The sequence below is a fragment of the Agrilus planipennis genome, unplaced genomic scaffold (assembly GCF_000699045.2).
Source record: "Agrilus planipennis isolate EAB-ADULT unplaced genomic scaffold, Apla_2.0 scaffold38, whole genome shotgun sequence".
Taxonomy (NCBI): Eukaryota; Metazoa; Arthropoda; class Insecta; order Coleoptera; family Buprestidae; genus Agrilus; species Agrilus planipennis.
This window is the reverse complement of record NW_020438882.1, coordinates 613875-630930: the sequence shown is the minus strand read 5'-3', so window position 1 is coordinate 630930 and position 17056 is coordinate 613875. Positions and strand designations below refer to the sequence as shown.

The following is a 17056-nucleotide window of genomic DNA, read 5'->3' as shown; positions in this document are numbered from 1 at the left end:
ATTATGCGGAACATCCGATTAATTATTAAATAATTAATAACGAAAATAGATAAGTACTAATAATAATTTTGACTCTATTAATTATGTTTTATGCAATGTTGTGTGCATTTATTTAATCAAATAGATTATAGACGAAATTATTGCCAATAATTACAAGGACTGGTTTTGGCGGTGTTGTACAGCACTAGAAAGTTCAACCCCAACACCATACCACGCCACCGAAGGTCCGGAGTATTTTTCGATAACATCAGGGACTAATCTCTTCATGAACCATGGGTGCCTATTTTGCCCAACATTGGCTAAAATGTACGGACGATATTTTTCTTGTTTTTGATTTAAACTCTCATAATAATTGTCGAAGTAAAAAATGGTGTCAAGCTATCATTTTTGGATACATCGGTACAAAAAATAGGAATTCTTTAGAATTCGATATCTGTAGAAAACCCAAAAACACTTCCATATATATAACTAAAGACTCTTATCATTGTAGATAATATAAAATGACCAATTTTAATTACCTTATGCGAAGGTTTCTCAGTTTTGCACCAAACAAAGATAGGTAATACCATAACGAACTTCGCGCAATTAAAAATATTGTCAAAAAAGTGACTAAAATTGTAATATTATTGATAAAATACTCAGTAAAATATAATTTAAGAATCTCATTGCAAGATTTTCAACTTTTCGAGAAGACAGCATCAAAATCAATGTTATTGCAATGTCACATTTTGCGTAAGATTGTTTGAAACTCTTTTCGGTGACGCTAAAGATGAAATTCCTTTGTAAAAAATATATTGGAAAAACTAAACACTTTTGTTAGATTCAAAGAATATTTGTTCACGTCAGGTTTGGTAGAACTGAAAAATCTAGTAGGTACTGCCCAACATATTTTTGCTGAAAACCATAGGATCAATATCGACAATCTTAAATTAGTTAAGAAAATTAGAAATAATAACTTGCTTGATAATTTTGGTATGCTTAAATAAAGANAAATAATGGTATTACAATCGGTAATGCCATACAATGATATGAGAAATTTATTATTTATGTATGTACATTGGGCTCTGTTCGATCATTTCATGTTTTGAACACGAGGACTCAACGGTATTTTGCGTAAGAATGTTTGAAACTCTTTTCGGTGACGCCAAAGATGAAATTCCTATGTAAAAAATATATTGGACAAACTAAACACTTCTGTTAAATTCAAAGAATATTGTTCTGAAAAATCTAGTATTGCCCAACATATTCTTACTGAAAACCATAGGATCAATATCGACAATCTTAAATTAGTTAAGAAAATTAGAAATAATAACTTGCTTGATAATTTTGGTATGCTTAAATAAAGAAGCCGATTAAGTACAAGGATCCTTTCCCTAATTCTCGACTGTTCAGTCTAATTTTAATCTTTTCTAAGGTCCACCGAATATTACAGTTGACATATCGAGTTATGGTCACTGGACCATAATAATGTTTACCTTACCTTTGGTCTTTAGTCCACTTCAGTCCCTGAAGAATCTGACTTTGTTATAGTAAAGTACTTCGAACGTTCAGTGTCGTGTTTTGACATTAGGGTTTGAGTTTTATTTGGCATTCAAAAATACCATTACTTAATAAAATTCCATTCTGCTTCTCAAAATAAGAAACACATCACTTTGTTGTATAGCATGGCACCTCTTATAAAATAAATTAAGAATGATTTCAGTAGATGTAGATTTTATTAGTTTACTATTTACAATGGCGTAAAATATCAGATTAAAGAATGAGATCCTAAAGTATGTATTAGTATATTTACAAAAGCTTTTATAAAATTATTTTACGTATTTTCCATACCGGGTTTGGTAATGCAGGATCCTTTTCCTTGAAATTCAGGAAATCGGCTACAATCAAGTGAATTTTTGTATTTCGGTAACAGTCTATCTCCACAACCGCTCAAAAATTCTCTGCAGAAACTTCTGCAAGGAAGAACCATTTCATCCTCGTCTTCTCCCTTTTTACAGGGTGGTTGAAGCGTTTGACAAATGAATTCAAAAGCTGATCTGTAACACTCAGCATCCACCAATTCCCTAAACGATATGAAATCTTCCATAACATCTTTAATACTGTTGTGCCCAAAAATGTTAGGGAAAGATGTAACATTGTAATTTACTTTTGAGCAGTAGGTTATTTGTGTAGGAACACATTTTCGAGGAGGTGGAGGTAACTGGGTGGTAGTTTTGGTGGAGGGCTTCGTCGAAGGCACGGTCGTGCTTCGTGGAATCAGTTCTCCTTGGACAATTTCTAGAGAATCAGGGTCAATGACTATGTCGGGAAAGTAAATTGGTTCCTTAGAATTTATGTCTTTGGCTAGTAACATTTCTAAGTCTTTAGCCTTTATGTTAACATAAACAGGATTTATGTAAATGCTAAAATGGATAATCAGATCTTCGTCTTCATTGCTGAAACAAAAACGTGCGTCATACAGTCGACGACCTCCACGGTAAATAAATTAGAAGTAAAGGGTAAAGAAGTCGCTGCATGAAAATTATAAAGTGTGCGTGATTTTGCTTTCATTGGTAGCTATTGTATTGTATAATCTTTCTCCTTTCAGTTGGTACCTTCGGTACACTCCGTATCATTGTTATAGTTCGTTTAGTTTCTGTAGCGATGTGACCTTCAGTTTGACCGGCGCAAAGTAGAAAAGAACAGCACTAGGCCAGAAAAGAAAGGGGACAACTCTGGGTCAAACTCTTAAACCGGTGAGGAGCGTATAATCCGTACAGTACTGCACGGAAAAATTGACCATTTTATCCACCACAATTGCATTGCTCAAATGTGCTGTTATTGGTACCAATTACTACTGAAAATATCAACGAGATTTTTATTTATATTTAAAGGCTTTAACGCTTGTTTTCGACTCGCACTACTATTCTTATTGAACGAAACTTTTGGCAGGTACTGTATGAAAAAGTATGTTTAATGAACAAGAGTCGAGAGTATAATGAGCTTTTTTCTCTCTACCTACGATTTCGCCAGCGCGCATCCAAGACATTAGAAAGGGCACATCGCTTTAGAAAGTAAATGAAGTATAGCTGCTGATTTATACGGAATGCACTGAAGATGCCATTGATCAAGATTGGAAAAACCTTTGCAGCTGATTGTGACTATGGGTACTTCAATACTACCCTAGATAATTCTCCCTTATAATTTTTACATACCCGTCAAAAGCCAGGATTTCTGCTCTGTCAAAACCGTATCGAATAAAGCTTCTTCTAAATAATAAGTTCAGTCTTTCTCTATAATCTCTCGATTTTTCTTGAAAAATTTGACTCGAGGGATCAGTTAGTTCTGCTTGAAACGTGTCTCCATTGGCAACTTTGAAGGTCCCCCTATAGACTTGTTCATCTGGGATATGTGAAACGAAAAACGTGTCTGAAAAGATATAAACGAAATAAGGCAAAATTGAAAATTGAAAACTAGAGCAACCGGCATACATCTCTAAGTATTTGTAAATACTAATCTAATTTAGGTCGACCTCTGACCTAACAACTCCTGTTTCTGCTTGTAATAGACGTCTCCAACTAGGACCATCAGGTCTGAGATCTCCTACCAACTAATTTTGCTTATTTCATATTAAATTTCCTTCTCTGTTCTCCTATTCTTTCTAATACGTCCTCATTTCTTACATTTCATTTTTCTACTTTTGAAATGCTGTATTTTCTGTTAACATTATCTCTGGGGACATTCTCCGAGTGTTTTACCTCAGCAAACGTCATCGTTTAATATTTGGTACTTACTAATTCTCAATTATTAACTTAAAAGAACGGCCAATAACAAGGATAATTAATGCATCTATTTGCATTTGTACTTTCTCTAAGATCGTCTAATACAAAGTGAAATAATGGTATTACAATCGGTAATGCCATACAATGATATGAGAAATTTATTATTTATGTATGTACATTGGGCTCTGTTCGATCATTTCATGTTTTGAACACCTGCATTTCGAAAATCCACAATAATTATAAGTGTACCGTCTGCATACAATGTGCATACATATTTATTTTTGTACTTATCTTTGCTGGTTTTATTTATGCAAATTTGTTCTTTTAATGCACCATCATTTGGCGTGGTTTTCTCATGAATTTATTTATTAGAGAAAGGAGTTGAAAGATGCCTACGTCAAATTTGCGTTGTATAGTAGGCGTTAACAATCCTTTATCATTGTTCTTAAGTGATACTGTCTTGTTAAATTTTGAATCCTACGCACACATGTGTTTAAACCGCCAACTGTTTATAGTAAAAAAAAATTAATATCTTGTAGTAAAATAAAGATTCGGGCTATAGGGCCTTGGTCTAAGTGAACGATTCTGTCCAGACGTTTCGTCGGCTACAGCGGGTGACATCCTCAGTGGTAGTCCTGCGTTGACAACGTGAACTTAGAAGTCTCGACAGCTACTGAGGATGTCAGCCGCAGTAACCGACGAAACGTCTGGACAAAATAGTTCACTTAGACCACGTCCGAATATTTATTATACTATGGATTCCGGCAGTGACAGCCTTTGTTCTTATATTAATATATTTTATTAGTTCTATAAGTCGGATTTTCATGAAATATTTTTGATGACAAGGAAAGTAAAATGGTAATGTCTTATTAAAACTTTACTGATTTTTTGGGCTTCTTTAATATGTCAAAATTTAACGTTTTCAAAAAATACATTGTGTACCAATAAAATTTGTGTAGATAATCGTTTTGTTCATCGATTTCTTACTTAAGGTTTCATCAGTTTGATCTATCTACATCGCTTCACATTGTTTCCAGTTAATTTTATAAAAATAATGATACCTTTTATTCAAAAATGTACTTTCCTCGATTTTCGCTGCCACGTGTCTATTCCGTTTTAAAAATATTGTTCTCCACGTGACTGCAACTACAGCAGACTGATTTTATTATTAAGTCACACCTGTTGTATGTACCATGTACCACATAAATATTTGCAGGTTGTTCTTATAGCAATCGTTGAATAATTCCACGTCCTTGAGACGCTCCCTCGTATGTACGTGGTGGCAATGAATTGTAAAATTACCTTGCCTTTTTATCTCACACCTTAACAAAACTAAACTTTTGACATGACAAATTTAATAATTATATAGAGCAATTATTTAATCGAACTCCTTGTAACTTCACAAAATAATTGCGATTTATTACACTTGCAAAAGATATATTATACATTTTGCAACTACTCAATTTTATTTTAACACTAAAACAGTCCTACAAATACATAAATTTTTACGTTACAAGCTGTGTGATGCCTGGGCAGATACTGAAAAAGTGAAAAGAGCTAGAAAAGTTACTGTGATACTAGATTCCTTTTATTAAAAGCAAATCCTTCAGTTTTTGAGCAGATGCTTGTTTTTATAAATACAAATTATGTAAAACCTTTCACTTTACAGTAAACCCTCGAAAAAATACCTTTTCCTTCGATTTTTTTGCATAGACCTTGAAGGAATTGCTTCAGTTTTTGGAAGCTTCTTTTTATAAATACATACCACATATTGTCGCTAATACTTCGTAAACATACCAGTAATATTCCGTTTTAAAATGCGAAACGAGATGCAGAAGCGGATGTTAAAAAATTATGCGGAACATCCGTGGGCATTCTTTATCCTAATTGCAACTTTTAATTGAGTATCTTCGGCGATTTGAGACTAAATTCAACCATACCACCTTCTGATTGAAACCCTACATTATCTACTAATCTTTAGCTTCCCCTTTACTAATTAAAACTGAGTAACAAAAGTTTATGCTATCGCACATTGGATTTCAATAACAATGTCACCAAGTGTATGTAAGCGCCACTTTATTGAGTTTTAATGGTAAAATGTTTGATCAGTTATGTCAATTTTAATCAGTTAAGTAGGATAAGTCACTACGTGCCGCCTACTGTAATGACAATGTAAAGACTTATAGAAAACATAAATTTGAGAATGTCAAGGACTGCACTATACTATTACAGTACATTGACTGTATTTCTTTACAAGCCTGTAATATACGAGATATATTTGCAATGTAATTGCTGCTTACAAACTATTTTCAGATAATTACACCAGGATAATTATTTACATTATGTATCAATAATTCACTAAATACAATGAGTAATAAAGTATTACGTGAAATAAGGATATTTCTTTATATGAAAAGGTCTGCTACTATAATGGACATTATAATTAGATACGGAATGCTTTAGTTTATTTTAGTAGGTAAGTTGATAATACACCACTAAATATTACAGACAAGAGAAGTCCTAATTACATTATTTTCTGGGCTACACATAAAAGAAATTAAAAACTTAATTCTCTAGTAATTTAAGTTAATTAGCCTTCGTCTCCATCGGCTTAGTATCTTATTTTATCAAGATTTTGAGCTACCTTTTTCCCTTTCATTGAAGTCAGATTAGTTGTCCAATCGTGAACACATAACAGACAGACACACAAGCATACATTTCCACTTATAACTGGTGATGACCAAAGCAATACCAAGACTAAGACTGTCCCATATTCCTTTTTTCAAACAGTGGCAAAGTTTCCTTATTTTTACATTTTGTTGTGTTCCAAGGAAATAATATATTAAAGTTTTTGTATGTTTGTTTGGGTCACTTTGTTATAGAAGGTTTTGAGGAGGACTTAGAAAACGAATAATTAAAACTAGACAACAACAACATATATATACAACTTAACAACAACTGGCGTAACGAAAGGAGAAGAGAAGAGACTTGTTCTGCTGAAGGCGTAAGACGAACTAATTTGGTATTTTATGAAAAATGAAAAACTGTTCTACAAGAAAGGAATAGAGAGGGTAGTAGATACGAGTAGGGAAGCATTAAAATATGGAAACTTTAAGATTAGAAATACCAAGGAATTGATGGCCGGTCAACCACCGAAGAAACCGATTGTAAAAATGTAATTAGGAAGGAATGAAAGGTACAGACGTCATGCGGTTAGTACACAAAAGATGAAATGTTACAGGGATTATAGGGAAGTACAGTAATAGAGTTATTTAAATAGATAAGCAAGATACAATAGATTATTTACAAAAGGAAGGAATTTTTATAGACACTAATCGAAAATAGAAAAGAAATATTTTAGAAAGGTATTTACAATATGTAAACAAAATGAAACAATTTTCAAACATGTGGTGGATATCGCCACAAAGTTATGAATTTGATCTTACTCAGGCATATTCGGTCTTAATTTTAGTCTTGGTCTTGTCCGCGCGGTTTTGGTCTTGACCTTGATCTTGCTAGTCTAAAGACAGTTTTGGTCTTGATCATATTTATAATGGGGAAATGCGAAATAGATTAAGTTTTTCAAAATGAAAATTAATTACACATTAAAAACGTCAATTTATCAACTTATAAATAGATGGCGAATTCTTGATTTATTTGACAAAAACTTCGAAGTCTAAGAGACATTACCATAATTTTGGTAATGATTTATATTTACAAATCTCGACCACTGCTCACACCTCCTATCACAGTAACAATTCAAACAATTAAGAATTAATTAAATTCCTCGTTATGTTTGTAACATGTCAAGAGAACAAAGAGCATCAACATTTCATCTGCTCGTTTATTACATACGATTAGAAAGAGACTAATGGTTGGCAATTTGAAATGATTAGCACAAGATAAGCTTTATTAGAAAGCGTCGTGCTTTTGTTTTGCTGTTAAAGATAAGTATCACGCGACGGTTTAATTAAAATTCGAAATTGTTGTGCGGCTATTATTTGGGATGGGCGATGTTTATCCCTCCTACATGCCTAATAATAAGAAAATTATGCAAAATTAATTTTCGATACTTACATCCCACATAAACGGATGCGCTTGCCAACAATAGAAGAAGTAGGAAGGCAGCTATTATACAACACCCACATTTGTACTGGGAACTCAACTTTCTTCGCGTAAATCTTATATCTGAATCGGAAGAGAGTATGGAACTTGATGATTTCCTAAATCGCTTTGCATGTGTACTGCCACTGCTCACGGACATCTGAAACAATTATAATGAATTAGATAATAAATTAAATAAATATCAGCGTATATTGCGGTAGTGACACAGATCGAAATCGTTCACCCAAAGGAGCTGGACCTGTAGACCTCATACAGTCAAAGTCTTATTAGTACAAGGTCTGTTCAAAAAGTATCGCAAATTTTGAATTTCCGCCGGTTGGCTCGTCTTCAATTTTTGCCTATTCCAAAAAATGGATCAAAGAATCCGTATTAGAGGGCCGAGAAGATGTGAACGACGAAGAGCGTGCTGGACCCCTGAGCACGTCAACAATAGACGAAAACATTGATGAAGTGAAGAAAATAGTATTGGCCAATCGTCGAATCAATGTTAGAGAAGTTTCTGAGGGCCTAAACATATCGATTGGCTCCTACAATTCGATTTTTACCAATGATTTGGCCATGAGAAGGGCCGCCGCGAAATTCGTACCAAAATTGCTCAATTTCGACCAAAAACAGCACCGCATTAATATCGATAAGGAGATGTTGGATTTCCTCCAGCAGATCATAATTAGTGACGAATCATGAGTTTAAACTCAACCAACCAAATGGAATCTGCCGCACGAGCCTACTAGACCGAAAAAAACGCGCCAAGTTAGGTCGAATGTGAAGGTTTCGCTTACAGTTTTCTTCGATTGCAGGGGCGTGACGCATCACGAGTTCTTGCCACACGGTAGAACGGTCAATAAGGAATATTACCTGTAAGTTATGCGCAATTTGCGCGAATTAATTCGTAACAAACGCCCGAATTTGTGGAAGTTCAAAATTGACTTTTGCACCATGATATCGCCCCTGCTCACATATCGTTGCTTGTGCGCGAATTTTTGGCCAAAAACAACACACTAATAATGCCACAGCCACCGTATTCTTCAGATCTGGCCCCCTGTGACCTTTTCTTGTTCCCGAAGCTGAAGAGGCTCATGAAAGGACGATGCTACGCTACCATTGAGGAGAAGACGGCATCGAAGGAAGAACTGAACAAGATCATAAAAATTATTTTTTTAAGTGTTTCGAGGATTGGAAAAAACGTTTGCACAAGTGTATATTCATTAATAAATAAATAATTTTTGGAAAAACACAAAATTCGCGATACTTTTTGAACGGACAGATCGTATAATTCGTTCAGTTTGTGAATTTATACCATAACAAGCCGTTGGATATTCGCTGGTCGACGCAGCTGAGATATGAGCAAATACAGATCATTGATCCCACTTATTTTATCAATGTTCTATTTGTTCATTTGCTTTTTGTTTAAAAAATTGTAGAAATTAGCTTCGTTTTAACGAATCAGTAGGTATGAGCGGATTAAAAAATGCGTTTAGAACAGGTGTTCCAACATGACCTAGTATTTAAACGTTTTAACATTCTTTTTACATAGTGAGTGTTCTACACAAACATATTAAGGCATATGCATATACATATACACAATTATTTAAATGGCATATACTAGGCTACTGTCTTACACTAAAGTTGTTGTGTAGATTTTACCGGAAGGAACTTAACCTTGACAAAGACAAAAGACCGAAGGAGCGAAACAAGGAAAAAACTGGGTCTTGAAAGTGGTTCTTAAAAAATTTGACCAGTCTAATCTGATAAATTCGGGGGTCCTGGTATGGTATAACAAATTGCTTGCAGTTAATAAGACAAATGATAGGTAACATAAAAATGCGAAAGTTGTACCATTAACCTTCAGATTCTCAGCTCAGTATGAATATTTACTTTTAGTTTTCACTGTATGAATTTAACAGTAATAATGAAATGTAGTATGAGGTTTTTGCCAAAATTGAAACATATCTGCTTAATTTTTGTCGATGGAATGACAAATTTTTCTTCTATTAATGTACTTTGTATTAAAGAAAAAGGAGTAATACGGACATGATATGAAACTAAAGCAAAGATTTGTCCGTTATCTTTAATCATCTAAATATAATGAAAGATTGGATTGAGAATAGAAGATTAACAAATGCTTACGGAAATAGTTTCATACAAAAGTGAATGAAGAAGCTTGAGAAACAAAATATCCTTAGAATCACGGATGTTCTGTAGAGATTTGAACATCATCATCATCATAGGGTCGTCAGTCCTAAGACTTCCATCTGTTCTCCTATTCTTTCTAATACCTCTTCATTCCTAACCTTTTCTACCCACGTTATCCTCACAATTCGCCTATAACACAACATTTCGAAGGCTTCTAATCTTTTCTTTGCCCAGTGTCCATGTTTCGCACCCGTACAACGCCGCGCTCCAAACATACACCTTTAATAACCTTTCTCGAATTTCTAAATTAACCGTTTCGTGAGCAGTGACTTCTTTTTATTATAGAGATTTGAGCATGACCGCAATATTTTACTTTCAGAATTTTAATGACTTTTGCTTGAGTTTAACTTTTAGCTTTAAGTCTGTATTAAATTTTGATACAGGTAAATAGCAATCGGAAACTAAGAAAAATAGTTTTGGTCAAAAGTAGGTAGGTACTCTAAAATAGATCTTTACGGTGGCTTCTTATCTAGATCAAGTTACGCACTGGTTCTTATAATTTGTTCTTAATCAAATTTATTTTAAGGCATAACTTTACATCTGCGGTTTTTAATTTATTACTATTAATTTCTGTGAACTTAACAATAATAGGTAAATAAAAATTAAATTACTTTTAAGACACTTTTGCAAAATACAATATCATCGATTTATTTTCTTAAAAAAATTATTGGATTGTAAGGTTTACACAAATTGTGTTACTTTCACCTTAATTAATATTTCTTACAATACATAATTTAAGTATTATTCTAAAATAGTCCAGCAGTTTCTGTAAATAAATTAATAATAAGAAATCATTAGACGCATTAATTGATAAATGAACTTTCAAATTTCGGTATTTTTAAGAAAATTTATATCATTCGAAACCTACTGTGCCATAGATTGTGGCAAAGTTATGATCATTGTGTATTCTGCCGTTATCTAATTAATAAAACAATTATGAAAAGGTAAATAGATTATATCGTACCTATTATTTTATCTTCGCGAAATTGAATCCTTACGGTCAGGATACATCCGAACCCGTACGAATTGTTCCGATTGTAACAATAATTGCATGTTTGTGATTGTTTGACTGTGCCAAAAGTTGGGGTTAATTTATTTGTATAAGCATGAAATGTACATATAAATTTCTACCATCAATATGTTATGTGCTTAAATATGTAATTAGCTATTACTTTTTAACACTTATTTGGTTAGTAAATAAACAACTTTCGGAGATCGGGTTACGTATATACCCAGTAGGTATATCCTTTGAGATCTGAAACTTTTTTAGATTATTATCGCTTGTTCATACTTTCAAATCAAGGCGAAATTTTACTTGCGTAACACTATTTATCAGCATTTTTTCCCTACGTTACGTTTTCGTAATTAACAGTTTTTATTTACTAGGTATCTAAAACTGCGGTTAAAGTATTTTTTTAATGAATTGTAGTAAGTTATTAGGCATGCAAAATTCTATTATTTGAATTAATAAACATAACCTAATACTATATGAAGTCCTTTTTTGTTTCAGGACCAATGGTGTTTCTGAATCTTGAACAAGGATATGGCGAAGGGTGAGTGAGAGTTTTCTACTATTATAGATAAGTAGGTATATACTGTAGTTGTTTAGTAAAATTTACCTAATGATTATTCCTTCAAAAAATCGATAAATCTAAGATTAAAATTATCTTCTTGTCTTTACGGTAGAACAAATATGACCCATAATATGGGCTAATTTACAAAACGTTTCGAATCGTTTTCGATTTAACTTAAAAAATTCAGACAGGTTATCAGGATCATTGATTATATTATTTATTGATTGTAACAATTATGGTATTAATTATAAACAAGCAGTTTCACATGGGTGTAAAGCTAATTAAAAATATGCATAAAAGTGGTCATTACTATAAGCACTAAACAAAATAAAAAGATTTGCCGTACAATTTTCTAGATCACTAGTGTTCGCATATAAATATGCCATGGAGATCGTGTATAATTCCGCATGAAGCCATTAATTTCAGGAAACATTATCCTGCTTCTGGACAGGCACATGCAAAAGTACGGTAATAAGTGTGTTAATTAAGCGGAAAAAGAATAGTACACTTATATTTATTTGTACAGCTGTATTCGGCAAAGGAAAACGTTGCAAATTTACCGTATACTCGTTTGATAATTTCTTTAATTAACGCAAGAGTATACGGAGAAGAATTGTAATTACGTAGGACTATTTGTGTGAATTACGTTACCTACCTGCAACTTTCTCTCTGTACAAAGTACACTTACTTATATAAAAGATAAATAATTGTTATTGGGTTCATAAAAGAGCAAATCATGCAGGTAAAAAACCCATACGGAATGAGTAAATTAGGCCGGTTGAAGCGTACATAAACAAAGCTAAATTCGCAAAGCCTGAAGTAGTTTTCATGTTTTGATATGCTGTAACTAGTGTAGATAGTGTACAGTAATACCTTGAACTTACGCGATGCCACCTATCGCGATAACCGGGTGTATAATTTCGCAATAAATACATACAAATTATTTTCAATTGGGACCGAAAATTAAAGAAAATAATGATAAAAAAAGTTTAATAAAACCTTAAGTAATGCAAATAAAAAAATCGCAAACCAAAGTTATTTCGATGTTGAATGTTTCAGAAAATCCAACAAGGTGACCTGACGGCTCAAAGATTTTTTTCTTTCGTAAAATTTTTAGTGTAGTTTAAAAATGGTGATTTTTTTTTTATTTTTGCTCGCGAGCACAGATTACCCGAGATAAAAATGTACAGTCTCTCAGAGTCTCTGAAAGCGAGACTCGAGTCTCCGTCTCTCATCGAGTCTCTCTGGTGTCGCTGAGAGAGACTGTCAAAAAAAAACTGTTTAGCGTCTCTGAACGAAAGACTCGAGTCGCTCATAGAGAGATCTTCATTTCGTATCCAGTTTCTGAACGAGAGACTCGAATATCTGAACGATACTCGAATCTCTCAATAAGTGGTGTCTTGATAGACATGGTTAAAATTCAACATGTTTCACAGATCCCAGTCTTTCTACGAGAGACTCGAGTCTCTCAATTTTTCAGTTTTATTCATTCAGCCTCTCTGTGAGAGACTCAAATCTCTGAATTAACAATTTTATCTTTCGAGTCTCTCATACAAAGACTGTGAGAGATTCATAAAAACACCTAGGCAATAACTGAGAGACTGTGAAGACTGTGAGGGACGGTCTAAGAGACGCTGAAAGACTCTGAAAGACCCTGAGAGACTGAAAATTTTTGTCTAAGGTTATCATAGCTTAAAAGAGTTTAATTACCCTAACTGCTGTTAACAATGTATCAAAAATCAACAGAACTACATCACGCTTTACAATTTTAATGTCCTGTAGTTCCTAATGTACAATATCACCGGCGACTGTTTGAATTAGATCCAGCATTTCAAAGTAAATCTTCATTAAGGAATGGCGAAAATATGAGCTATACTTCCAGGGATTATTTCAGATAATGACGGAAGCAAATAAAATGTATATTTGTAACATTTAAAGTATGGGTTCATTTTTCTCTATGCTTAAATGTATAAATCAGCTCCGCCACTGTTTTCTGTTACCGTACGTATATCATGTGGGACTTTTAATTGCGTCTCATTAATAGTAAAAGCAAATTAATTTTATTGGTTGTGTAGTAGAGGATGTCTTTTCGATTTTTTCCCATGCGTAATACAGTAAAATTGATGAAGCAACTTCCTGAATACCTGTCTCGCTAATAACAGTTCTGTCGCTTGTATTTTGGTCAGATATCTTTTACACACAACATGGATAATTATCTGGGTCGTAATTGATATGCGAAATGTTAAAAGCGGTATTTCGTCTAACTGATTCCACTCTACTGTTATAGTAACGTTTGTTAACCCGTGTAAAATACTTACTTACAATTAGTATACTACATGGTATCGACCTGCACCCTGCTGCATTACAAATTCCTTTAATGTTAAACAGTTAGTCATTTAATGACGTTTTAATGTATAACAATAGAATAATTGAGTACAAATTCGATCAAAAATACATTGAAGTTAAAGGTAGTTTAGTGTCTCTTGTATAATTATTAATAAAAATAATTAAAAAACACTATTAAAATAATTAACCAAAATTTATGTGCCAACAACAAATTATACAACAAAACAAATAGATACAACAGCCAAAACACACAAAGAAATAACAACAACAACAATAATAATAACAATACGAAAAGAGAAGTTACTAAATAGACTGTCGAATGCACAGAACACAGATGAATTAAAATTAATGGGGATGTTAGGAGTATTTACAGTAGGAAATTGTTAGTAAAAAGAGATAGAATATTCAAGATTTACAAAGACTGGCAATAAGGGTTGAAGACACGAGTTTACAGAAATACGTAGAATTGAAGAGGTTGAACAGTATAGAATTTGAGGTAAGGTAATTAAGGGAAAAGCCAGGTATTAGTAAGAGGTGCATGCAGAAACGGTTTAAGTTAGATTTCTAGGTAAAGGTGATTAGGGACAATAGAATAGAAATAGAAAGGAAACAAAGGCATGCAAAAGATAAGAAGTCGAAATCTACATTGAAGAAATGTTAAACATTATAAAAGAAATAAATTTAAAAAAAATATATACCTATACAAAATATTTACACAAAAAAGAAACAAGAAGAGTTCTTTCGCCACAGTAGTAATCTTACTTATCTCTTTTTGAATATTTCTTTTTATGTTAAAAATTCATACAAAAGTTACTTCTATCTAATGGAATTGTATTTTTCGTTGTTATCTGAGCATACTTTTTCTTTAACTGAAAATGGGTTGAAAAACCTTTATTTTGCTATCCATGTTACTGTAATTAGTACGATAATTATTTTCTTCGGAGCATGTGAAACGATCTTACAGTTAACGGTAAATATTTAATATTCACTTAATTAGTTTACATGTTCATTGTTATAATTAAGGACCGTATGTCATTCGTAGATATAAGGACCGTACTTAGGCCGACAATCTTAATTGTTAAACATTTCTTATTTGTATTACAATATGCATATGCAGAGTTATTACCCTATTTTAAATTTCTTAGTAATAGTTCATGCTAATCGACCTTCAGGTTAATGTTAATAGGGTAATTTTGTTTTGTGTACTCAGTCAACAAATGCATACTTATTGTTTTCAAATATTATGAAGAAAACGTTTACTTTGTCGTAACCTACTTCTGCCATCGTCAATTTTTTAATATAAAATAGTAAGATATAACACGGAATGCAGATAGAATGTTCTTCTGCGATTCCAGTGAGCTTGAAGCTACAGAAGAGCGTCTTTTATTATACTGCCTTTCTAAAATGAGATTACAAGTCGTTAGAAACTGTTTTGCACATTAAACATCCAACATTTAAAAAGAAAAAAATTCCGTACGCATGACTTTCGAATATCAAATTTTATTCGTAATTTTTCTGTTACATCTACGCAACATTAGTCATTAAATATGTGCATAAATGGGACAATGTTTTGCTTTACGAATTTAATACATTTATAACTCACTAGTGTCATTACAGAAATCTAATTTCTATAGATCCTTGAGATTAATTTGCAAAATCAGAACGAATCTAAAGGTTACCCGGTTCATTCCTTCGAAATAGTTGATCTTTAGTAGAGAATTACTATGCAATATGATATTTGAATTGTATTCTCTCACAGCTCACAATCAGTAAAATAAGGTGTCGTTAGCGGTATTTATATGTACATCTGTATCTGTGGAATGGAGCTGGTCGTTCTTGATAGGACTTAAAAAGCTTTTACATAATCTTAAGTGGTATATTAGTAACGCAAACCTATCCTTTTACCTCTCGAAATCGCTATGCATGACATTGATTGGTAAACAAAAATATAGGTGTAGATACACCTGTTAACTGTGCATGAGTGAATCTTCTAATTAACCATGAGTATTTGGATTATAAAAGAAGACTTTGGAAAGATAAAAGCTTCACCTGGATCCAGGGCTCAACCCATGCATTCGGTAACACTAAATTTTTATCTCTTCGAACAATACATAAATTTACGTTTCGTATGGGAAAAGATTAGTATGCTTAGATTTGCAGATGATATAGTAGTATTAGCATCTAGTAAGGAGGAGTTAGAGATACCTTTAAATAAAATGGAAGCGGTATTGTCAAAACAGTATTGTACGAAAATAAATAAACGTAAAACAAAAATACTGCTATGCAAGGGAAGAACAAGTAGGGGAAGAGTGAATATAAAGATAGGAGACGAAAAATTAGATGAAGTGACTGATTTTAGGTATCTAGGAAGTCAGATAAGTCAGGACTGAAGGAGTAAAATAAAAAGAAGCCACTTACTTCTATGCTCGCGAAAGGTTAATTTAGAAATTCAAAAAATATTGTTAAAGGTGAATTTTAAATTAAATTTTTACATTATCATTCGTACATTGACCTGGAGTAATATCACACCATCACCTATTATATTGTAACTTGAATGTTGCGTGGTATTTACCGATGATGATGACGACAATTATGAAAGTTCAGGTTGTTTTTTCGCTTTGGCAATTATAATCCGGAATTTACCTTTGACACAATAAGTTAATTGTGCGGAACTTCATCTGGGTCGATTTCGTAACAAAAGTGAATCTTACCTTCGAGTCCCAAGACCCATTACGTCCATTCTTGTGATCCATTGCAACGGTAAAAATGTTCTGTGAACATGTAAATTTTGTTACGCCTTAAATACCTCGATCTCAGTCTTGGTTCACATCGACGCAATTCCTTTTCAAATTCTGTCACGTTTCCAACTGAGTAATAATGCAATCCGCGACTTTTACTGTTAAAACGGCCGACGCGGTGGTCTCGTAATAACTGTTGCTATTGCGGACTTGTATACGTAAAGTTAAATCCTCAAAACAATCCTTTCTCGAAATTAACACTCCTTAATTGTAACGAACTCATTTCTTCCATATTAGGAACCTGTAATAAAAAAGATAT

General features: G+C 33.0%; 1 protein-coding gene across 1 annotated transcript in view; it reads right to left on the bottom strand.

Moving 5' to 3' along the window:
* Positions 1-16797, bottom strand: part of LOC108745211 (atrial natriuretic peptide-converting enzyme) — a gene marked incomplete at its 5' end in the record, with an annotated part of 31310 nt that extends 14513 nt beyond the window's left edge. The window contains 4 exons of the mRNA XM_025981556.1: positions 1831-2435; positions 3195-3408; positions 7839-8025; positions 16711-16797. Coding sequence (XP_025837341.1) covers positions 1831-2435; positions 3195-3408; positions 7839-8025; positions 16711-16797 — 1093 coding nt within the window. The remainder of the gene's footprint in view (positions 1-1830; positions 2436-3194; positions 3409-7838; positions 8026-16710) is intronic.
* Positions 16798-17056: the final 259 nt, after the last annotated feature.